This window comes from Rhineura floridana, chromosome 6 (assembly GCF_030035675.1).
Source record: "Rhineura floridana isolate rRhiFlo1 chromosome 6, rRhiFlo1.hap2, whole genome shotgun sequence".
Taxonomy (NCBI): Eukaryota; Metazoa; Chordata; class Lepidosauria; order Squamata; family Rhineuridae; genus Rhineura; species Rhineura floridana.
Window position 1 is genome coordinate 34,957,062 of NC_084485.1, and position 25,261 is coordinate 34,982,322.

General features: G+C 42.6%; 1 protein-coding gene and 1 long non-coding RNA gene across 3 annotated transcripts in view; one reads left to right on the forward strand and one right to left on the reverse strand.

Moving 5' to 3' along the window:
- LOC133387185 (uncharacterized) overlaps window positions 1-777 on the reverse strand; it is a 29,377-nt gene extending 28,600 nt beyond the window's left edge. Inside the window, exon 1 of the long non-coding RNA XR_009763410.1 lies at window positions 670-777. This is a non-coding gene — a long non-coding RNA (uncharacterized LOC133387185). The remainder of the gene's footprint in view (window positions 1-669) is intronic.
- Window positions 1-24,422, forward strand: YWHAB (tyrosine 3-monooxygenase/tryptophan 5-monooxygenase activation protein beta). 2 transcript variants are annotated; one of them, XM_061631429.1, is made up of 6 exons: window positions 1-79; window positions 10,605-10,905; window positions 11,467-11,590; window positions 13,827-13,990; window positions 22,096-22,191; window positions 22,610-24,422. In XM_061631429.1, the coding sequence occupies exons 2-6, from the start codon at window positions 10,612-10,614 to the stop codon at window positions 22,664-22,666; spliced, it is 735 nt and encodes a 244-aa protein (XP_061487413.1). In that variant the 5' UTR covers window positions 1-79; window positions 10,605-10,611; the 3' UTR covers window positions 22,667-24,422. The 2 variants fall into 2 exon arrangements, with proteins under 2 accessions (XP_061487413.1, XP_061487412.1); XM_061631428.1 differs by having other exon boundaries at window positions 46-201.
- The last annotated feature ends 839 nt before the right edge of the window (window positions 24,423-25,261 follow it).

The window sequence follows — 25,261 nt, forward strand, 5'->3', positions numbered from 1 at the left end:
GGGTGAGAGAAAAGGAGAGGCGTGTCCGTGCCGGAAAAGGTGTGTCCTTGGCGCCGGAAGTGGCTGCCGGAGCCGCAGGGTGTGTATGCGTGTGGTAATAGTGAAGCGGGCTGCCGCGCGCCGAGACGCTTGTTCCGCCCGGGACCCGAGTCTTTGAGGCCTGAGCCACCTTCTCCCTTGCCTTAGTCCTACCCGCGTCAGGTGAGCGGTGTTCCCGCCGAATTTCCCCTCTCCCCCCGCCACCTTCGCGGGTAAACGGCTACGAGTCTGTGTGCAGCTCCCTACCCTTCCCCCACCTAGCAAGGGGGGAAGGGACGGAGGGCAGCCGCGGGTCTCCCCCTCCCCGCCGGGGTGTTTTCGGAGGCGAGAGAAAAGTGCCGTCTCGGCCTCGGTTCGTGAGAAGCCTGAGGAAGGCCGCGAAGCCGCCGCCGCCGCCTGTCGGTCCTAAGGCTTTCCCTGCCGTCGCCCTGAGGTTGCCCTTTTGATGGCAGAGGTGGCCCTGCGTTTGTAATGAGGCGCTTGCTTTTTCCTCTTTTCTCTCTTTTGCTTCATTGGCCCCCGTTCCTCTCCTCGCCAAGAGCTTTAGACTAGCGGCGTCTCCCCGCTTGGAAGCGGCCCCGCCCCGGCTGAGTCAACACTACCTTCTGCCCCGGGGCTGGGTTTGCTTACCTGTGCGGAACAAACTGGAGCTAGGGCTGTTCCCTTTTCTCCGCGGTTCTGGCAAAACGTCCTTCGGGCTCCAGCACCGTCCAGTTTGGTCTTGTAGGGAGGAGAGTGGGCGGGCCTCTCATCACAGCGCCCCCCCTTTACACACCCTCGCACGATCGGGCCCTTTAGGGTTTGCGTTCCCCTCCCTCCTCCCTCCTCCCTCCTCCCTCCTCCCGGAAGGATTAGGATTTTAGCATTTTAGTTCCCTTATGCCAGTTCACGTGGAAGCAAACACCTCGGATTCAACAGCACAAGATTCTTTCCCTTGTCTCACTACGTGATCGTCCATCCCCCACCTTTTAATTGCACACAGTTTTTCGTTGATTAAATAGTTTTAATGTATTTTCTTTAGCACATGCGTTTTATTCTTAAAGTTACAGGGATTGATCACATTTGTGTGTTGGAATACTTTTACCTCAACCTGTTTTAGAGATGAGGGAAGAGGGCGAGTGGCAAGGAGTGGTCCAGAAGCCAAATGGCTGGCTAACACCAGTAGTTTAGTGATGCATGCAGGTTTGTAATGAGAAGCAGTTTTTATTGGGTAGTTCAGAAACTTTAATGGCAGCTGTTCTGGGAACTGGGAATTAACCTTTATTTTATTTATAGCATTTTTGCTATAAATGCTTTCAGAGCAGCTTACAGAACCATTGCCACTACCCCAGTCTGCCGCCAGCCTTTTCCAATGTAGCATCTTTAAATGAAAGCTCTGAACATGTTTAAGTGAAAAATTAGGTAAATATGTAATTTGGATAATATGTGATTAACATCAAAGTCTTGCTCAAAAAAATTATCCTATTTTGAGTAGAATTAATTGAGAGTAAGTGAATCTTGGACAGCATTCTTTGTAGCACTAATTCTAGTGTGAACTTAACTACATTTTTCTCAATTTTTTAAAAAAACTTGAGCTCCTCTGCTAGCCAGCACCAACTGTCTATTCCATAGCAAAGATTATGGCACATCATTGTATTATGCAGCTTGCTGCTGCTGTGTGTGAATTGGGTTATTAGGAAGGTAGAGAGCACATGATCTGAGAGCATGGACAGGATATAAATGTACTTAAATCTCTGGCTCCTAGAACTGCACACAGCAGCCCTTTCCAGATCTGTTCAGGATGATAGAGCATGAAGGGGAATAGTTGCCCTTGCAAATCCAATGTGATTTTTTTTGTTTGCCATCCTGGGCTCTTTCTAGAAGAAGGGCAGGATATAAATTTCATAAATAAAATAAATAAAAATGTTTAGAGGGCATTCAATTTCTCCCTCCCCAATCTCTTGGCTAGTGAGGGGAGGAAGGGTCTGCCTTCTTCAGGATCCTGTTCCTCCCTTGAATGTCATACCCCCTTTCAGGTGTTCTGTCTCTTCCCGTCCCCTTGAGTTTGAGAAGAACTTCTGTAACCTGAATGGAAAGATAGTGTCATCTTCCATGGACTCATTATCTAGCTGTGAGAATCCCTTGGAGTCAGTAGGGTGAATGCAGTAAAAAAAAAAAGTCCTTTACAAGCTAGAAGTACTATGTAAATTAGCAGCATGTGCATGTTCTAAAACTAGGCAAGGCAGCTCAAAAATTTAAAATAAAAGCAAAGCTACAAATAGATGCTTAAAATAGTAGCAATTAAAACAGCATAAAAGATGCAGTATTTAATTAAAAGTATATTGGGATGGCACAGAGTGGTAAGCAGCTGTAACGCAGCCGAAGCTCTGCTCATGGCCAGAGTTCGATTCCAACGGAAGGAGGAAGTCGAATCTCTGGTAAAAGGGGTCGAGGTCCACTCAGCCTTCCATCCATCCGTGGTCGGTAAAATGAGTACCCGGCACATGCTGGGAGGTAAAGAAAGGCCAGGGATGGAACTGGCAATCCCACCCCATATATATGGTCTGCCTAGTAAACATCGCAAGATGTCACCCTAAGAGTCGGAAACTACTTGCACTACAAGTGCGGGGACACCTTTACCTTTTTTTATATTGGGATGGTTTACTGGTGTAAAACAGTTGTCACTGCCTGCCAAAGGGCATGTGTTGATTGTGAAACAGCCTCTCCAGAGAGGTATGTCTGGGTCAATCTGAGTGTCATAGGTGAGAAGCACTCTCTCTTGAGCCCATTCGCTGTACCTCAATACAGCAAGGTAACACAGAGGTTCAGGTTTTTCATGGAAATTTGTATGAGAGTAGGTGATTTTGGAGATCCCCTAGTCCCAGGCATGTTAAAGGTTGCATTACTTTTTCATATGTTTACATTTTGATATAAGCAAAATAGATCAAGCTTGTATTTTTCTTCATAAAACTCATGACCTTTAAGTGAACATACTGTAGTGAATGACCTTGCTATAGCTAGTTAAATTAATACAGCATGGTTGGGAGTTCTATAAAAATTGAACAGGTACTGAAGTATTGGGAGATTAAAAGTTGCATAGTAAAGTCTTCAATATGTGGATTATTTTACATTAGTGCTGATAGTTCAGAAATGCTGTAACAATAATTTGTTTTAGCGTCATATCCAACCAAATCATACTGTGAGTAGTAGGTCAATTGAAATCCATGGATTTAAGCTAGTTGTACCTAACAAATCCAGTGATTTCAGTGGGTTGGCTCTGAGTGTGACTTGAGGTACAATCCAATACACACTTACCTGGGAGTAAGTCCCATTGAACACAATGCAACTTACTTCTGAGTAGACATGTATTGGATTGCAGCCTTAGTTGGAGACCATCCTTAGACTTTATTAAATTTTACCCTGATGAATGTTGGGTGGGAGCTTGGAGTGTCAATAGAAATGTATCCAAATATTGGTCATGTGGAAACAGGTATTGACTTGTATGAGTTAATATTCTTTTCATTAAGATGGTTTGGCATACATGGAAAGAATGATGATTGATTGATGCTAATGTCAAATACAAAACAGTCTAACAGATTTATTGTGACATAAACTTTTGTGGACTATAGTATGCCATTGAGTAATCAATATAATAGTGACTAGTGCTCTTCACCTGGTTGTACTCAACATAAAGGACACAACAGTTTTGTGCAAGAAACCTGCTATTGCAAAAGGATAAATTGAGTTCTTGCTATGCTATTGAAAGGAGCTTGAGGGACTTAATGTTCTTGTGCCCTCTGAAAAGTCTCCGCCAGCTGTGCTGCCTGCTGGGCCAGCATTCACATAATCCACAATATCTGTCAATACTGCAGTTGCTGTTGCGTCAGCGTGTCTGTGACTGAATTATAAAGGAAGTAACCCCCTCCCCCAACTCCCTTTCAGAAAGCTGCTGGTTTCCTGAATTTTCATTAGGTGAAAGTTGTAGAACTGAGGTGTTTCTGTTCAAGCATTTTTCTTTTTCTTTTCCCTTTTTAGTTTTAGTAGGTAACAATGTTTTCAAAATCTATTCCAGTGTTAAGTTTAGCATGCATTTTGGCTTTTTGCACTGGATGTTTAATGGGTATATACAGTGGAGTGAGATTACCATTCTTAACCATTTCAGCTTGGTTGAATATGGGTTTTTTATTAGAGAGGAGAACTTAAAGTGTTTGTCCATTTCCCTTTGGTTTTTTAATGGGCAATGTGGAAAGTGAGTAATAACAACTTTTATCTTGCAAGTCTCTTGAGAGGTTTAATTATAGCTAGGTACAAAAAAACTAAATTATTTCTTGGCATTAAAAAAACAACTTCCAGGTCATTTGAAACACTTCGTGCTGGTGAGTTTCCATTTTACTGTATTAAGCAAGTCAAGACACTTTCATGCAATTTTCCTTTTCTATAGTACTTAATTGCCATCATTTTGTATATGTTATGTCTTGTTTAGTTCATGGAAACTGGAAAGCAACAGACTGTATGCAGCCATGAGTGCTGTTTTTTTAATAATGTTGCCATGCTGTCACTTAACCTCAAAGGCTCCTTCAATACCAGTTTAGTAACCCTGAAACAGCTGGTATAGCACAGTGAGGAGGAGAGCCTGGCTGGGAGTCCAGAGTCTGTGAATTCAAATCCCGCTCGTGTCTCCTGGGTGTCAAGGGCCAGCTAAAGATCATCCCCACAGTGAGTGGCTCAGGGTTATGTGCAGCCGTGGGCAAGCTGCATAGTCCCAAGGAGCCCAGTTGCCCCCCCCCAGCTGGCAGTTGCAGACAAGGAAGGGGGTGACATGTACAGCTGTGGCAAGCTGAGCAGGCCCTAGTCATCTGGGGAGGACTAGCCTCAGAGGGAGGCAATGGTAAACCCCCTCTGAATACCGCTTACCATGAAATGCCTATTTATAGGGTCGCCATAAGTCAGGATTGACTTGAAGGCAGTCCATTTCCATTTTCAACCCTGAAACAGCTTTTGGTGTTGTTTGCACTTAACAGTTATTTTCCCTTAGCTTTTTCAGATTGAAACCTTTCAGAATCATCTCAAACTACACAGCACTAAAATCCAATGAGTTCAGTGTTCTCCCATACATAATCAGTTCCGAGGATTGCCTGTTGAATAATAATGCTGACTTTACTAGATCTTCGTAGGATCTGTTGCTTCTGTCATGTCTTAGAATATCTTGCTCGGAGATCCCCCCCATCACTTTCCTCCTTCTCCAGTTGCCCTCATAATGAGCACAGAGCATTCACCTCTTGTCTTAACAAGGTAAGCAAAGAAGAATATTCAGACTGTTTGTTCATGTAGACCCAGATAGTTTGCTCACATAGTAAACATGTCTCTTGAAAGAGGAATGAATACAAACTCAAAAAACTTTAACATGCCCTGTTACAGGGATGGGGATACTCCAGTCCACAGATCAATGGTGGCACACCAGGGGGTCCAATTTGCCCACAAGGCCATTTTCCCCAAACCATGCCCATCAGCTAATGACACTGGTGACATCAGCTAATGGGAGGGAGGACAGGGTTGAAACTGCATTGGCTGTGTGCCCTGTTCCCAGCAAGGAACAGGATCACGCAACCAAGGCAGCAGGATTTAATCCATGCTCATCAGTTGGTGAATGGGAAATAGTTCTTTTTCCTTCTCTAAGTGAATGGAGAGGGCTGCCCTCACTGCAGCCTCCTGCCCTACTTAAAGGAGAAGCAGAGCTGCTTCAAAGGGTGCTTTTGCAGAGGTCTCCATCACCCCTTGCTGCCACTGCCACTCACCCTGTCCCTTAAAGGAGAAATAGAGCTGCTTCAAATAGTACTTTTGCAAAGGGCTTGCTTTTTGAAGCAGTTACCCTCCCTTCTTTAACATCAAAGTGACCAGGCAGGGGATGTGGGACCTGCACCTGCCGCTGCCACCTGCCCACTTAAAGGAGAAGTGGAGTGCGTTTACAAAGGACTTTCAGACAGTTCCCTTCTTTGTTTGCACAGGAGTGCAGGGGGCTATATTAAAGCCTTTGCAAATCTCTCTGTGTTCACCTTTTAAACCTCTGACATTGGGGGTTTAAAATGGGACTGGGGGAGACTTGGAAAACCCTTTGCAGGTTTCCCAAGGTCCCCTTTTAAACCTCCAGATAAGGTGTTTAAAGGAAGGAGGAAGGGGGAGAGACTTGCAAAGCCACAAGGGAGTCTGACAGGTGGGCGGGCTTGTCTGTCAAATTTGGCCTGTGGGGCTGATCCTGATAAGGATCTGGCCTATGGAGCTGAAAAGAGTCCCCACCTTTGTTTCATTAGATAGTTCTAAATACTTCTGGCAGAATCCATTTTGGGCAAGGGAATTTGCTTAATCTTCCCCTACCAAAATCTCCTCTAGAAGGACTCTCAGCCCTCCAGAGCAGGTTTTGAAGGTGCATGGGGGCTGTGGGGGTAGTAAAGGAGGGTGAGTGTTGTTGGACATTGAGAAGTCCACTCTATTCATGCACAGACATGTTGGACAAATGCTTTGGTAACAAATCTATCAAGGCAAATTAGCTAGCTGAGTGAAAGCTTTAAAGTTTTAGCGTTACGTCTTCTATAGCCTAGGTATTTTAGTCCAGGTATTTGTCATACCTGTTGTGAAGATGGTATGTAAGAGAAGTCTTCATTTTCTTGCTTTTTGTATTAAATTGGCGGCTGTCAACAGAAGAAATGGGAATCTATGGAGATTTAAACGTGCAAGGTCATTGGGCCCCATCTCCTGCTGTGAAAATGAGTACAACATGTTCAGTTCCCTCCCCAGGTCATGGGATATCCTGTGCCTGTGGGTAGGCATGAGGGGTTTTACCACATGACTCTTGAGTGCCAAATTAAAATAATGTTAATTGCTTGAAAGCAATTAAGAAGTATATTTAATTGCTTGAAAGCAATTAACAAGTATATTTAAAATATTTAAAAAACAGTTAAATAGCTGCAGCAGGGCCTTCTAGGCAGGATGAAAACTATGTGTGTTTAATCCACATTGCTGCAATGCCACTGAAAATTAATCGTCATTCAAGCTGCTGTTAGCCCTAGGAGCAGAGCCCCATTGGTGTCAATAGCAGCTTTCCTCCTGGGACTAATAGCAGAACAAGGGTGTTTGTTGGGAATGGCAGTGTTGCACTATGTCCAGAAAGGGTTAATCACCATGCATTTTGGTCACAATCCTGCTTGGCATGCCTTGCAGCAACTATTTAAATATTTAGAAATATGCACATTAATTGCTTACATGCAATTAATCTACCATGTAGTGCAAAATTAGTTTGTTCAGCCCATCTGCCTTGTCATGTGCTACAATAATCTTTTCATTCCCCATAATTGTATATTTTTCTCCTGGAACATGCTTTTTCTCTTTAAGTCTTAAGTTGTGCCATTACACTTGCACATATTCCCTTCAGTTAAGTGTTTGTTTGAATTTAATTTAATTTATATCCCGTCCTTCCTAGAAGGAGCCCAGGGTGGCAATAGGTTGATTTACCTTCCAAAGCTTGGGGGGAGGGGAGATCTTGTTTCTAACTAAAAGAAACATAATGATGATAATAGTTTTGCAAGTTCAGCACCTGTAAGGGGGGAATTGCTGAGAAGGGCACAGGCTTGTAAGGTGTTAGATAATTATCTGTACCAAGTATAGTATCTACCTTGTAATTGGTCTAAGATAAAATTCTGCAACAGTGGTGTGTGAACTGGTATTAAACATAACAATGACAGCAAACTAACTTTCCTATCTGGTCCAGTGCTTAGCTTCTGAGAAGGAGCCCACTGTCATACTTCTACTCTGGTGCTGGAAAATGGCCTTGTTGCTTGCTGTAAAGTAACAGGGAATGCTGTGACTCCAGAACTGAGACACAGGTGTTCTCAGTAAGGGTCACTTTTAGGTTGGAGAGGGGAACAAGCTTGCTAACAGTTCCTTGTATTCCATTTGAGGGGCTGCTTTCTTTGTTGGTTCTTTTTACACTGATTTATTTATTTATTTATTAAATTTATACCCCGCCTTCTGGCCAAAAGGCCCTCAAGGCGGCTTACAAAAGAAAATGAACATAACAATACATCAATAGAACATAATACCTCAATAAAATACAATTCTCAAAATTAAATAACAATTCTCAAAATTAGATAATAAATAACATTATTAAAGCAAATTATTGAGCCAGTGACTGCTAACCTACTCACTTACCTGGGGGTAAGTCCCGACAATCTCAGTAGGGCTTACTTCCAGTTACTAGCAGGGAAATATTTATATTTAGTGGCAGCTAAACTATCCTAGCTCAGTATCATTTGCCTCAAGGAAGATGAATCCAACTGTTATTGCACAAGCATTTGCTGAGATTTAAAAAGGGAGCAGTTTACAGAAATTGAGCTATTAGTGTGGGTTCTAAGGTGGTTACTGTTTAAAATTTGAATTCATTCTTGATAAATGTCAGTTCATTTGCAAACTGGAAGAGTAGAATGAGAAGACTTAATTTTCTCTAGGCATGTTCCTATAATTCAGATTCAGAAATAATTATTTGCAATAACGTCTATCTACATAAGCAAGAAATTTGCTTTGCTTCAACAGCACCCTTGAGGGTTCTCTGGAGTTATTCACATTGTATTTTGCTTTTTGGGTAGAACGCTGATATCCATCTCAACGCACTGTCAATATCACTTCCGGGTAATTATCTAAAATAAATATATCCTGCCTTCCCTCAGTTAACTTCAAGGTGGTTAATAATGAAAAATTAACCATTCTGTCAAATTTAGCAAGAAGGAAGGACGGAATAGATCTTGCTGGAGTTCCCTGTCTTGTTCCTTTAGTGTCTTGAACATGTAAACTAATCAGAAGCAGACGTAGTCAGGGATTGCTGTCCCAGAATAAGATAGTGTAACCAATTATTCCAAAAGTTGCTGTTGAACAGTTTAAACTAAGAATTTCTATAGAGGACTAGTGACAGGCCAGATAGGGGTTCATAATAAACCAGCTACATCCCAGCACAAGACTCATCCTTTTGTTATTTTGAAAGAGTTACACTCTGTCTTCCTCTGCTATTGATGGATTTCTATATACCTGTTATTCCTCTGGCAGAGTACTGGAGTCCTTCCCTTCTGGTCACCAGAGTAGAATTTTTGGTTGTCACTGGTGACCTGGCAGCTGTGACTGTGAATCCATGGTATATTGGGACTGGTGTTACTTGTTTAGTCTAAATCTCAAGTTGATCTGAAATAGCCACTTTATCTCTTGAAAATAACCACAGTAATAGAGCCAGAATATTAGTATGTTTGTTACTGTCTTGGAATTTTCTCAATCCTGTACATCAGAGTGGGGAACCTCTGGTCTGCAGACCAAACTTGACCTGCCAGGAGTTTAAATTTGGTCCATTCTCCAAACCACACTGACCTGCCCCACATGGTACAGATGTGGCTGCTACTGCATAGTCAGGAGCCTTAAAGAGCAGCCCCCACCCACCTGTCAAATTTGGCTCATGAGTCTGATCTTCATATGGATCTGACCCACTAAGCCAAAAAGATTCCCCACCCGTGGTGTACATTGATTCCAGAGGTCAATATTTGGTTTTCATGATGCTTGGAATGTAGCTATATCTCAGACAGAACTGAAGATAGGGAAATCTTAACCCTGTATTCTTGAGCTCTTTCCTTGTAGTATTTGTTAGAGAGATGAGGTGAGGGAGGAGCTAGTACATGGAAACAATAGTTCTGTGACACCTTAAAAGTATAATATATTTGCTGCTGTTACATGATGGTTTTACTGCTTTGTGATTTTTATGATGAATTACATTGTCAGTGTAATGTTCTTTTGAGTGTATTTTTTTGTTTTAATATGTATTTATCCTCTGCCCTGGGACTTTCTGGTAAAGGGCATATTACAAAAGTACTAATTAAATTATTTATTATGGCATATGAGAAATGAGAAGAAAACTATTCTATGTTTGTTAAATCTTGTGATCAAGAGTAGAGTGTTGGTAACTGGCTTAACATGGGAAAGCTAAGGCTGCCTTGGTCCTGAATGATGTGTTGCTTTGGTGGGCAGGTCTCCACAATTCCACTCAGCTCACCCCTCTGCCTGTTGCACAGCCACCTTGCCTGCTTTTGGGTTAGGGTCACTCAGACTTCCTTCTTCTTCCTGGAGTGTCTGGCAGCACTTGGGGCTTGCTTTCAGCATCACTCTTGTGTTGCCAATACTTGGTTTTTGAGCCTGCCTGGTGTCCTTCCTAGAGCAGGATTGCATGTAGGTTTTCCAGCTGGGGTGTAGTGGTTTGACCTGGCACTCCAGCATACCTTTAGGTTATTGCCGCTAGACTCCAGGGAGGTAAGTAAGTATGGGGAGCAGGGGTTACAGGTGATCATAAATTATGGCTGACTAATGAAAAAAGTCAGAATTTGTGGACCCAGAATTGATGAGTGAACCTTTCTTTGCAGTGGATAGGAGGAGTAACCCACATCCTGATTGTTTACCCTTAGACTTACTGTATCTCACACTTACTATAAAATCATGGTTCTGGCCCTGTAGGAGAAAACAGAGCTGCAGGAAATAAACATTCTTTGACTTTTTTCTCCTTTAAGAATAACCATGGATAAAAGTGAATTGGTACAGAAGGCCAAGCTTGCTGAGCAGGCAGAGCGCTATGATGATATGGCTGCTGCCATGAAGGCTGTCACTGAGCAGGGACATGAATTGTCCAATGAAGAAAGGAACCTACTCTCTGTTGCCTATAAGAACGTGGTTGGTGCCCGTCGCTCTTCTTGGCGCGTCATCTCCAGCATAGAACAAAAGACAGAACGGAATGAGAAGAAACAGCAGATGGGCAGAGAATATCGTGAGAAGATTGAGGCAGAACTGCAGGACATCTGCAACGATGTTCTGGTAATAGTCCAGTAGGAATTTGTATAGCAGCACTTATTAAGGAGCTCCATCCGTTGAAAAACTTGAAAGATCAAGGCAGAAATGTAGTTTCATCCCTTACAAATCTACTTTGGTCCAACAGCCAAAGATTCTAGCTTTGTTAATTATTTGGTTTTATGGTAGTTGCAGAAAATAATTTTCTTTGAAGTATGTTCTTTGAAGCATGATAGACTATGTACGCTTATATGGACCAAACCTAGAAACTATTATAAATAACAGGAAATACATAAAAATTATCTTCTGTAAACTTGCTCATGAGTGAAATGTGATCATGTATATAGCCACCAAGTTCTCATCCCCATAGCTAGAAAGGTTTGGTGCTAACCTCTGGTCTTGCAATGTTGCTGAGACACAGCTCTCATCATCCCTAGTCATTGGCCATGCCAGCTGAGGCTATTATGGAAGATGTACTTGAGCAGGATCTGGAGGACCACAGGTTAGACACACCTGCTGTAGATGTGTACATCAAGGGGATGAATTGAGGGGAAAAGTGTGTGTGTAACTTTGTGACGTGTCTTTCAGGAACTGCTGGATAAGTACCTTATTGCTAATGCCACACAGCCAGAAAGCAAGGTCTTCTATTTGAAAATGAAAGGCGATTACTACAGATACCTTTCAGAAGTGGCATCTGGAGACAGCAAGCAAAGTAGGTGATTAACTTAACATGAGACAGCTTTCTTAATGATGATCCACAAGAGTTGTGTGTGACATTATTAAAATGTCCCCTATATTTCATGTTACATTTGTCTCAGTGACTTCAGATACTCAGAATGCAAGGGAGTAGGAACAAGAACAAGTGACTTCCTGTTGCATTCACACAGGAGATGTAACATTTCCAGAAATATTGAAGCCATGAGAAAAACAGGATTTGGAGCAATGAAATATATACGCTACATACTTAGTGTCTTACCAAACCTCAACTTATTTTACAGCTATCTTAATGAAAGTATCTTTTAACAACATAAAATATATAATATAAAATTGTACTCTTGGGCATATTTGACATTTACAGAGTAATCTCTACAAGACTCACTCTGCTTAGCAGAGCTTAAACCAAGTTGTGTCTCACTTTTTGTAGCAGGTGGTTTGTGTCACAGTCCTTTGATTGGCGAGGTGGGGTGGTTGGCAAGGGCCAGGTTAAAAGGACAGCTGATGCAGGATACTTGCTTTTAGTATCTCCAAGCTACACCAGGGGTTGCTAGAAGAAGGTAAGCAGCAAGTCACAAGCAATGGGGATCTTTTATTCTCCTCTCATTAAGAGAACAGTACTCTCTAGGTCAGAGGAGGGAAACCTTTGGTCCTCCAGATGTTGCTGAACTACAGTTTGCATCATCCCTGGCCATTGGCTATGCTTGCTGGGTCTGATGGGAGTTGAAGTTCAGCAACATCTGGCAGGCAGAGATGCATCTTGGATTCAAGTGTTGAGTGTTGACTATGTCTACAGTATATACAAGAATCAATATTTTCTAGCACTGTACATAAGTCTTCCTGCTACACATTTAAAGTAAATAAAGCATTTTTACTTAAAAACATTTCACACATTCCAAAAGAGAATATTTCATGAGGTTTTTTCCCAGTGTTCCCCAAATTTCCAATTTTTCCATTGAAAAAACAAGTCTTCAGAAGAGGGAAAAAGTGCCTCCCTTCTTTTAATTTTTTCCAGATCTTCACAACTCCCGTGTAAACAAATAAATAAGCTCCCAAATGCAACCTCTGACCAAAAAGGGAAGATGTGCAGATGTTAGAAGTGTGGGAAGCAGAAAACATAAGTTGCTTATACTTAGTGTTCTGCTCATCTTGACCCTATAAAGTCACAGGTTGTACATTCATTTGGATCTCTCTGCCTGAAATCCTTTTGGTGAGATGGACTATGAATTTGTTGGTAAAAGAATACACTTGTATATGATAGCAGGTAGTAGAATTTCACAATTTAGTCTATTCTTTCTATAGTTATTTATGTGCTCCCCCCAAATACCCTGTAATATCCTCGAAAGATCAGCAAATATAGAACCCTTTGAAATCTTTAGATATGGGGATTGAGTTCAAATGTCATTAACTCATATGTGGCACATTGTACTACTGCAGCTTTTCTGGATCAAAATAGCTATGATAGAAGAGGAAATTTTCTGTAGCTAGGTTCATGTGATACTCACATTTAAGTGTTTAGACCATGCTACTTAAAATTGGGTGTCTTTTGTAGTCTTGTACAATGGCAGATTTGCAAATGGCTTATGTCCACAAATATGAAATACCTGTGTATGAATAGTCTGAGTCTTTATTGTTTAGACTGAGCTGAAGTGAAGGAGTACTCTTTCAGAACTTCTTCCTTCAAAGCATACTTCCCTCCCTGGTAGTTTCTCTCTCTCTCTATAAAAAAAACAGCCAGTGCCCCCACCTGCATGGCCCTGATAGCCTGATAATATTTTTTCCCTTCATATCTGTCTCCATCCTAGCAACAGTGACATCACCAATCGATGTGATGACCCTGAGGGCAAATTGACTAATTCAGAGTAAAGATAATGCTTCCTGAGTTGGAATTGGTCTCACTCTGAGCTTTGTTCATTGTCAGTGAATTATGTGCAGCCAAATTTGCTACAAAGTGTCGCTGCTACTAGGTAGAAGATGGCCAGTCTTAAAGCAAAATAGTGCTGAAGCAGCTGCTGTGATTTCGCTGTGAACAAGTACAAAGGTGGTAAAATTTCAGCAGTCTCTTAGGAAACATTCCAGGCTCCCAAAATGCTAGGGGTTTTGTAAGACAAAATGATCTCTGGAGAACACTGCTCAGCCATACTCCAAACGGATATCCATGTAAATGCTTCAGACGTTTGAACTGACTGTGTCAAGGAAGTGTTAAATAAAATTATCACTATATTTTCTTGCAGCAACAGTAGCAAATTCTCAGCAATCATATCAAGAAGCATTTGAAATCAGCAAGAAAGAGATGCAGCCAACGCATCCTATTCGACTTGGTCTGGCACTCAATTTTTCTGTGTTCTACTATGAGATACTAAACTCACCAGAGAAAGCCTGTAGTCTGGCAAAGACAGTAAGTAGACTTAACATTATCCAAAATGGTAATGGGGAAACAAGTTTGAGGTATACGTTAATAGTCAGGTAGCTTAGCAAATGCGAATGTTCCGGACAAAAGTGCCAATTTTTTTCTGCGTGCTACCCATTGCCATAGCTTTCCATTTTTTATAGGAACCACTTCCTCCAGATACATCATGGTAGCCATCTTGAAAATTCATGTAAAAACCTATATCTACCAATAACTTGGCTTCTAAGCCACTTAAGATCACAATCTTGGTGTCTAAATATATATTTTTTGGTCCAGGAATACAAGTATACCATTTAGAAAAGCTGCAGATGATTATTTGGTCAAAACTAAAAGAAGCAGATCAATAATTATGAGAACCAGGTCTAAAGCGATCATTACTCAGCTATATCAATTGGGTCTTCGCTTAAGCAATGACAGAGTTCTTTAGATTGAGAGTCAGCTTGCAACTACTGTCTGAAAACTTTCAGGGAAAAAGCAGCTGTGGTGCCTGCTCAGCTACGATGTGGGCTACTTACTGTTGGTACGCTGGACAACTTGGATCACAATCCTTCAAGTACAACTGCTAAGGCATCATTTCATGGCACAGGTATTGGTCTATTTCAGTTTCCCACATTGTCTAATTTGGGAGAGAAGCAAATGACATCAGTCTGCCTTTGACTGATACCAAAAAGAGTCGCCAGTTGCAGACAGCTTCACCACTGTGTCAGCTGTGACTTTGAAGATGGCAAAAGTGTCTGTCCCACAGCTTCCAAATGTATCAACACCAAAACAGGAACAATGGGTAGATGCACAATGGAAAGAGAAGAGCTAGCCGGAGCATGCTGGTCAATGTGACACCCTTCCCTGGCTCTCCCTGTCAGGTTCCTACCTGCGCGTGGCTACTGCCTGTCACTAGGCACCACCAGGGACTCCACCAGTCCGGACTGTCCTTTATTTTATTTTTTCTCTCCCCGCTCTAGCACAGATCTCAACAAATCCCCCTGCTAGGCAACCACCAGTCACGTCCTAATACTAGTATTCCCAGAGACTCTGAATACTGGTATTGTTATTCTCTTCGCCGCTGCCACCATTTGTTACAGTTCCCCTTCAGCCTTGGTCATTACCTTACCCTCCCTTCTGGTCTGTGAAACCCCAGCCAAGGATCAGGCCTTTGGTAAACCAAATTAAGTATTTATTAAAGCTAACAAAGCTAACAAGATTAACAAGATTTCTTCTTAAGGCACATAAGCATATGGTTTTACTCAATACTAATCCGAACTCCACCCCCCTCCTTCTCCACTCTCTCCTGGCAAACAACTCTCTAAACCCCCACCAAGCAACCCACTCAGTTCACCTCATCCACCCCCACTCTCACTCTTCCTTTTATACGTTCAGCCATTTTAAACACTCAGCCAATCATCTAGCATTCTACTGCCCATTCACTCCCCCTCCTCTTTCACTCCACTTACCATGTATCTTCTAAACAACCAACACTTACCATATATATATTAATATAGGAACATCACAGTCAACTCCTGGAAAAAGATGAACTTGAAAAAGCTGACCCTGTTGCCTGGTCAGAATTCCATGCCTCCATGCAAGATGCATCAGCAGGTCTGCACACCATCCTTACACAGCTCTTGCCCCTTTTCTATGAGAAGGCAGCTACAGCAGCTATGACCAAGCATGGAACGAATGTGCTGTGTTTGGCTATAGCATTCCTCAATCCTGGACAGATACCAGTTATAGCCTTTGACGCACCACTCTATGCTCTTGCCAAGTTCACTCAGTAGAACTGGCCTGACATGCATGGGGAGGAAAAGTTTATAGCAGTGTTGGGTGGCCTGCACATAGAGATGGCAATGTGGAAAATATATGGTGACTGCTTGGAGGGATGTCAGTGGATCAATGTGCTAACACAAACAGGCATTGCATCATCAGGCACTGCCAGCTCTTTCCTGAAGACCTCACATCTCACCATAACAAGACACACTTATCAGGTGACTGCTTTGGCTCTGGCAAAACTCCAGGAGGATGCTTTCCTGCATGCTGAAGGAGCACACAGTGATGAAGCCAGGGAGGTATGGAGACAGGAAATGGTACAAAAGAGTCCAACATTCCAGTACCGGGATACAGTTCTTAACATGGAATTTCTGGGCCTCATTTTCATCAGATACTGTGAGGGGAATTTTCTTATGTATGCTGAAGGCCTTGGTTCCCTAGTTCTTCACTCTCAACCACCACAATTTTGCATGGTGGATCCCAATACAAATCCAAGACAGAGTCTACCAGCAGCCTTTCTCAAAGAGTTCAAGGAGCACTGTCACTGGGTAATCTACAGAACCAACCACAGATTCTTGACAGTCCCAGTCAACCCAACCCATAAACAACACAAGTTCTGGAGCTGCAGTCAGACTGACTAAGAATCCTTCAGCCTTCAGGAAATAGAAGGTCTCAGAGCCTGAACAAGCAAGGTTACTGATAGCGTTTGAAGCCAACTATCTCTCAAAAGAAGCAGACTCAGAGTGTGGCTGTCATCACAAAGAGGAATTTTCCATGCAGAGAAGGGGAAACCCTTTCATGAATGACAGTAATGAGTTATTGGCTCTGAAAATGAAATGGACTGCCTTCAAGTCGATCCTGACTTATGACTACCCTATGAATTGGTTTTCATTGCTCTAGACACATAAAATATTTTGCATGAATCTGTGGTGAACATGGTGTGAACAGTGCTATTGCAAAGAAGTGATAACTGATCACACAAACTCCATTCATGAGCTAATTAAGAAGAATGCCCTTTTTCTCAAGTTGTTCACGGCCAGAAGCCAAGACAAAACAAGCAGGAAAGATCTGTTTATTCAAGAGAGATGTTTCTCTGTTCTCACTTGTACATCGTGATGCAGCACAGGGTGTGTGACATGAGTACGTTCAGCAGTGAGAACCATCCTTTTCCCCCTTCACTATCTGATGGTGCAAAATTGCACTTAGGAAAGAAATCTTATCTGCTGAACGTTCTGGCCAAAAATACCCAGAATGATCCTCCTGATTCCATTGACGTGAAGCTTCTTGACTGAGCTGCTGTTGAACATGTGCTCCCCACTTGCCACATTGTGACATTTAATGAGTATGCTGATCATGTGTGTGGGACTATGTCTGTTGTGAGAGTGTGAATTGAATGTGTGGGTGTCTGTATGAGTGTATGTTATGAGTGAGTGTGTATTTTTATCTACATGAGTTTTTATTTTTGAGTTTTTATTTTGAGTTTTTTGCATTTATTATTTACAATGTGCCTGGGGAAGAGACCTTTCTATCAAGCGGGGAGACTTGAGGGGGCCCCAATTGCCGTAGTGACGGGCAGAGGGAGGTATGGTGTTATGAGAAGGACGTGCCAGGTAAGGGGAACGCGGCCCAGACATGTAGTGGCTGTGCCATGTTCCGGTCCTTCTCATACCCGCAGGATTGTTGGTTGTCCTCTTAGCCAACCCTCAGATCTCCAGTTGCTGCTTCTTAATGCCAGATCGGTACAAAATAAAACCTCCCTCGTCCATGATTTGATTATGGACGAGGCAGCCGATCTGGCATGCATAACCGAGACCTGGGTGGGCGAGCAGGGAGGAGTTAGTCTCTCCCAGCTCTGCCCTCCGGGGTATTTGGTCCAGCATCATGGTAGATCTGAGGGTCGGGGAGGTGGGGTTGCTGTGGTCTATAAGAGTTCCATCTCACTCACCAAGCACCATGTCCATGCAATTACTGGTCTGGAGTGTTTGCACCTTATGTTGGGCCAGAGGGACAGACTGGGAATCCTTTTGGTGTACCGCCCACCTTGCTGCCCAATGGCTTCCCTAACTGAGCTGACGGAGGTGGTCTCGGAGGTATTATTGAGATCCCCCAGACTATTAGTACTGGGGGATGTCAACATCCATGCCGAGGCTACTTTGTCAGGGGCAGCTCAGGACTTCATGGACGCCATGACAACCATGGGGCTGACTCAATATGTTAGTGGCCCAACACATACATCGGGGCATACTCTCGACCTCATTTTTGCTACTGGACATGGGGATAGTAATCTGGATGTGGAGAGTCTTACATCTCTCCCTTTGTCATGGTCAGATCACTGCTTGCTGAAGTTTAGACTTTCAGTGGCCTTTTCCCTCTGCAAGGGTGGGGGACCTATTAAAATGGTCCGCCCCCAGAGACTAATGAATCCTGAAGGTTTTCAAAGGGCTCTGGGGGATTTTCCGGCTGATAGGACTGGCGCTCCTGTCAAAGCCCTGGCTAATCTGTGGAATGCAGAGATGACCTGGGCAGTGGACATGATCGCCCCTGCGCGCCCTCTCCTTTGTAGAGCTCATATAGCTCCTTGGTATACTCCAGAGCTAAGAGCGATGAAACAAGATAGGAGATGGCTTGAGCGGAGTTGGAGACGAACTCCCGACGAATGCAATTATGCGCTGGTCCGTGCTTCTACCAAGCTGTATGTAGGAGCGGTGAGGGTGGCGAAGAAACAACATTTCGCCGCCACTATTAAGTTAGCTCTCTCCCGCCCAGCGGAGCTTTTTAGAGTCATCCGAGGGCTACTCCATTCAGGCCCACAGGACATGGCAGATACATCGGTGGCCCACTGTAATGAGTTTGCTGAGCACTTCCAGCATAAGATCTTACGCATTCGCCGGGACTTAGATTCCCATTTTATGCCAGTTAGTCCTAGTGAGGTGTCTGGAGCGCAGTCTAGTCATGTTTTGTTGGATGAGTTTCAGCCGGTTCAGTTCGAGGATGTGGAAAAGGTGCTTGGACAGGTACGTGCAACCACTTCGGTACTGGATCCTTGCCCCTCTTGGCTTATAAAAACTAGCAAGGATGAAACAGCTGGCTGGGCCAAGGAAGTGATAAATGCCTCTTTGCGAGAGGAAGTGGTCCCTGGCTGTCTGAAAGAAGCGGCGGTGAGACCACTCCTGAAAAAACCTTCCTTGGACCCAGAGGACTTTAACAGCTATAGACCAGTGGCGAATGTTCCATTCTTGGGAAAGATCTTGGAACGAGTGGTTGCTGACCAGCTCCAGGCGCTATTGGATGAAACCGATTATCTAGACCCATTTCAGTCGGGTTTCAGGCCCGGTTTTGGCACCGAGACGGCCTTGGTCGCCCTGTTTGATGACCTATGTCGGGAGAGAGACAGAGGGAGTGTAACTCTGTTGATCCTCCTTGATCTCTCAGCGGCTTTTGATACCATCGACCATGGTATCCTTCTGGAGAGGCTTGCGGAGTTGGGTGTTGGAGGCGCTGCTTGGCAGTGGTTCCGCTCCTACTTGGCGGGCCGTCTCCAGAAGATAATACTTGGGGAACATTGTTCGACACCTTGGGCTCTCCAATATGGGGTCCCGCAGGGTTCGGTTTTGTCTCCCATGCTTTTTAACATCTATATGAAGCCGTTGGGTGCGGTCATCCGGAGTTTTGGAGTGCGTTGTCATCAGTACGCTGATGACACACAGCTCTACCTCTCCTTTTCATCTTCTTCAGGTGAGGCTGTCGATGTGCTGAACCGTTGCCTGGACGCGACAATGGACTGGATGAGAACTAACAAGCTGAGACTCAATCCTGATAAGACTGAGATGCTGCTGGTGCATGGTTTCTCTGGTCAGACGGTGGATACATACCCTGTCCTGGACGGGGTTACACTCCCCCTGAAGGAGCAGGTTCGTAGTCTGGGAGTCGTTTTAGACTCTTCCCTGTCACTTGAGGCTCATGTAGCCTCGGTGGCACGGAATGCGTTCTACCAACTTCAGTTGGTAGCCCAGCTACGTCCCTATCTGAGTAAGGACCTTACATCAGTGGTACATGCTCTGGTAACCTCACGTTTGGACTACTGTAATGCGCTCTACGTAGGGCTACCTCTGAAGACGGTTCGGAAGCTACAGCTAGTGCAAAATGCGGCGGCCAGACTGCTAACAAGAACGAAGCGGTCTGAGCATATAACACCTGTTCTGGCCCGCCCCGAGGAGGTACGCTTGGCGCCGACACTATTATCCTTTCGGCGCCAAGTTAAGACCTTTCTCTTCTCTGAGGCATTTTAATTTAAGTTAATTAAGTAAATGTTGTAATTTCATTTTAGATGGTTTTTTATGTATTTGTTATATCAGATCCTGTAATTTTATTGTATATATGTTTTTATGTTCACCGCCCAGAGAGCTGCTTGCTAGTCGGGCGGTATATAAGTTTAATAATAAATAAATAAATAAATGTTTTTGTTCCACACATCATAAAACTAGAAAATTCCGAAAGAGTTGATATAGTATGGGACACATACATCCCCAGCAGCATCAGAGAATCCACTAGAGAAAAACGAGGAAAGGGTGTCCAGAGAAAGATTGCAGATAAGAACAAGCTCCCAGGAAACTGGACCAACTTCTTACATGACCCCACCAACAAACAGGAACTTTTTGCATTCCTTTCCAACAGGATTGCCATCATCATCACATGTGGTGCCACAGCTATTCTTCAAGGAACCAATCCATCCATGGCACCATGTGATTGTAAGGAAGCAGAAACTAGACTCCACTTACAGTATGCCCTTCTGAATGGCAGTACTAACTGTCTGGTGCGCACTTAACACGGATGTAATGGTGATCCTCATTGGCAAGTTCCATCACCTTATCACCCTGTGCCAAGATGTGAGCATTTGGGTTGCATTTGGTACAGGTTAGACCTTCACATATTGTCACATCAGTGCTATCTATGAAGACCTGGGTAGGGAGAAATCCCTGGCCCTCCCTGTCCTCCACAGTTTCACAGGATATGATACTATTTCTGCATTCTTTGGGCAAGGCAAGAGGTCAGCATAGGAGGCATGGAATTGCTGTCATGATGTGGCACGTGCCTTTACCTACATGGCACTCCATCCTTATACAAAAGTAGAGGTGGATGCTCAACATTTCCAGCTGCTGGAACGTTTCACCATTATCCTGTATGATAAGACCAGTATCCTGGAACATGTGAATGGATCCAGAAAGGAGATTTTTGACCAGAAGGGAAAGACAATGGAGACACTTCCCCCAACCCTAGATGCACTATTGCAGCACTCAAAAGCGGGTTGCATATCAGGTTGGAATATGGTGCACCAGTAAGCAGAGTGAACAACATGCACCTAATCCAGAAGATTGGGGCTGGACTCTTGATGGGGACAGGCAGTAATGGGTGTCCGTGTGAAACATGTTGCCTGTTGCCTCCAAGGCCTGCAGTGAACTAGTCAAATGTAGCTATGAGAGTTGAAGTGGATGTGCACTAGGTGTGCATGCAGAAACGCTGGTTGGAAGTGCACAGAACTCTGCCACTGTAACTGTGAAAAGTAAGATGAGCATAAACTGTCATGACAATCTGCTGTCACATTTACAGTTGTCATAGTTGCGACAGTATTTTCAATGATTATGTTACATTAATGGTATTCTGTCTTGTTCTTGCAACTTTTATGTTTAATTTTTGTGTTAATAAAAAACCATCTGCTGCTTTTTTAAATGGTATAGTTGTATTCCTTGACCCAGAAAATGCATATTTAGACACCAAGATTGTGATCCTAAGTGGCTTAGAAGCTGAGTTATTGGTAGATATAGGTTTTTACATGAATTTTCAAGATGGCTACCATGATGTATCTGAAGGAAGTGGTTCCTATCAAAAATGGAATGCTACAGCAATGGTTGGCATGTAGGAAAAATATGGTGCTTTTGTCTGAAACATCCACATTCATCTCAAATCAGGTCTTAAACTGCCTGACTATAAGCAGCTGTAAAAACAAGATATTGCTCTGAAAGTAGAAATCTATGTCTTAATCAATTATGAGAGCTGTAGCCTCAGGTGAGTCCTTACAAATTACTTACTGAGCTAAAATAATGAACTGAAAATTGGAGATGCCTTCTAAGAAGCTAGATGGATTTCTGTCTTTTAAAAATGTACACCATTTTTTATATTCCAAGGAAATCTGACTTGGATCTTAACCTGGATGAGGTCATTGAACAGTTTTTGCCACTCATCCAGCCATAGTTGTGCTTAGAAATTGGTTAAACGGTCCTAAATCAGGAAGGGTGAAAATTAGGATTAAACTGAATTAATTGCATTTGTTTCAGGCATTTGATGAAGCTATAGCTGAACTGGACACACTGAATGAAGAATCTTACAAAGATAGTACTCTGATTATGCAGCTCCTTAGAGATAACCTTACTGTAAGTATTCATTGGAAAAACTGGCTACATTTTAAATGATGCAGTGTTTTATAATTTTGTAAGTCTTACTATCCCATAAATGATTGATAATTGCACCCAAACTAGATTGGGTGTAGCACAAGTTAGTTCCATATGAATTAATCACTGCTGTCAGCAGTGTGTGTGTGCGCGTGTAGCAATCATACCTGTAGTGGAAAACTTGAAAAATGCCCTTATCGGCCTGCTAACAATAATTTGTTTATTGCCTGTGGGCTTCATGTACTCATTGTTTAACTTCATCTAATCTCCAATCTTTAGTTCATCATTCATTAACTCTTCTACTCAAATAATATTGCTCTACTAAACAAATTGCCCCAACACTCCTTTCCAGACTTTAACTGCATGCTTTCAACATAAACATATTTGTATTTTCTTACAGCTATGGACATCGGAAAACCAGGGAGATGAAGGGGAAGCTGGGGAGGGCGAGAACTAATGGCTGTCACGCTTCACTATATGTTCAATGTCACTCTGTATCCTCCACATTATATCCCTTTGTGCGACAAGCAAAAAGAATAGTACATCGACTTCACAACCTCAACGTAGCAAACTGTTTGTGGGGTAAAAACAATTGGTTGGTGTTCTGTGTACATAAAATGGAGATCAGTTGAGCAATGGCATTTTGAACCTTTCCTATTATGAACACTTGCAATTATGATTACTGTGTTTATATTTTTTTAACTGAACACTGTGATTATGGGTTTTGAGATTGCAGTTGACTTTACAAAACTAAATGATGGAAGAGTAGAAGTGAATCATAAGTGAATCATGTAATTCCTTGGAAAGATTATAATCTGGTATCAAAATAGTCGAAGTACAATTCTGTTGTAAAGTTGTACAGAAAATTATAGAGATTATATTGTGACACTGCAACATGGAAGGGAAACAATCTATTGTGTGGCATTCCAGTTCAGTTGCTCACTTCTGTGAATTTAATAGGCACATCCATTCAGACATTTTTATGTTTGTTTTTGAAATAATGATGCTGGACACACTGCATTTCAGCCAGATGCTCATGTCAAATGTCATCCTTTTCTGAGGCTTCAGTTAAAGGCAGTGGAAAATGGCAGCCTAACTTCCAGACTCCTTAACAGTGGCAGACAACTGGGGCTTTGTCTTTGGGTAAACAGTCCAGTCTTCTTTCGTAGGCATCATTGAGCCCCTTCCCACAGCAATAAATTACCAATTTACAGTATGGACTATTCTTAGTAGTGAATTGTCAGTGCATTACCATGGAATTTCAACAGGATGTTTCTGTTTTTATGGCCTTATTGGTTGCTGGGTGGGCATGCTAAATAGAACTGTTTTCCCCCTTTAAAATGTTAAAATCTTAATCTCCCTCCCTTCAGGCAGGAGGCCTGCACCTTTGAATAATCTGACAGAGCTTTTATTTGTATGAATTGTGTTCTCCCACCCACTCGCATTCCTACTTCAGTTTAAAGCCTGAAGTCCTTGATGTATGCTGTTAAGTCTATGATGATGGAAGAGGCCTAAATATGTTGGAATACAGGTTTCATATAGATGATGAAGAGTTGCCAGTGATGCTATATTTCTCAGCTGTTGGCATCTGCCACTCCTGGGTCACAACTAAAATCCGATTAAAGTTTTCCCATAGCTGCCTTAAGAATACAGAGCATAAACGTGTATTGTTAGCTTGAGGTATTAAAATTCCTATTGTTCAATTGTTTATAAACCTGTCCAGTCAAATACTAGAATTCAGTAGTTGCATGAATAATGCAGTGGAAAGATTCGAATACTCACCCTATCAGTCTTTTTAGTATCATCCCCCTGCCTATAACATTCCACTTAGATCATAGAATCCATCTGTTTGTCTGTTCATCTGTCGTTGAAAGAAATTCATGCACTGATTCAAAATTCCCCTACTAGCTGAACAAATTGTGCAGTTATACTTGGCGCTTGATAAATGCAGTAGTGAATGTGGAACCGAGCCTGTCTGTATATCTGGTAGCTCTTTTTGCTTTGTTTTTACTGACCAGTATTTTGCCTAAAGTTTGCTTCTGTGACGGTTGTATTGCCTAGCACACACGTGGTTGTGAGAATAGTATAGCAAAAAGAAATACCTGGTTATCGATGTACTAGATTTGTGTATGTCTTTTAAACAGTTCTAGTTTCACCTTACACAATTGGGAAAGTGTAAAAGAATTCAAAGACAATAAAAACTTTTATCAGTTTGTGGTCCATTTTTTACGTTTTTGTTTGTTACTGTGATGGCTTAATACTGTGGTAGTAGAATGACCATGCTATTTTATGTCCCATAGCTTGACTAACTATATTAGAATAGTTGTAATAGATTATCATAGTGTATAGGTTATGCAAATAAACGTTTTCACTGAAGGGAAGGATTTGGGAATATTAGTCGTGACTCTGAATTTAAACCTTTTACTATTCTTTGAGTAGAGTGCTGCTGGAATGAAGTGTTGCAGTAATATGCATTGTACCCTTAAGTCTTTCTACAAAATCAATATTTAATAGCATAAACAGATTATATAAACCTAAACACAACAGTCTGTGGGTTATGGAAGGATATGAAAAGCCTTACAGCTCAGAAAAACTTGTTCAGACTGCCCTTTTATATGTTGAGTCTAGTAAGATAATTGCCCTGAAGGAATATTTACTCACGTGCTGACAGCAACACTGGACAATAACCAATCTTTTTTGACCCTCTGTTGAAACATGGATATAAGGTGTGCTCCTTACACGTTGTGATCCAAACCATTACCTGCAGTGGCTGCTTTCCTACATTCTACAGAGAGAAGAAAGTGTCTTTGTGCAGATAGTGCTGCTGTGGCAGCAGCCTGGAAACTGCAGGAAAAGCAATTCTTATGTGCCCCTGCTTGAAGGCAAATATGAAAATTATCAGAGCTGTGGCAGTGCTTCCCTGTGGCTGTTTATTCCTCTCAGTTGCTCTGGCAATGTCTGTAAAACACAATTATGTAGGGTGAGAAGCTGATGTGATTACTTCCTGTGCAATCAGTTGCCCAATACAGACGTTTAGCAAATGTTATTGGAC

Excerpts from the sequence above, each read along its gene's own strand:
- YWHAB (XM_061631429.1), top strand. The coding sequence starts at position 10,612 with ATGGATAAAAGTGAATTGGTACAGAAGGCCAAGCTTGCTGAGCAGGCA. Across the intron at positions 10,906-11,466 it reads ACATCTGCAACGATGTTCTG|GAACTGCTGGATAAGTACCT; the intron begins GTAATAGTCCAG and ends CGTGTCTTTCAG. Across the intron at positions 13,991-22,095 it reads CCTGTAGTCTGGCAAAGACA|GCATTTGATGAAGCTATAGC; the intron begins GTAAGTAGACTT and ends CATTTGTTTCAG.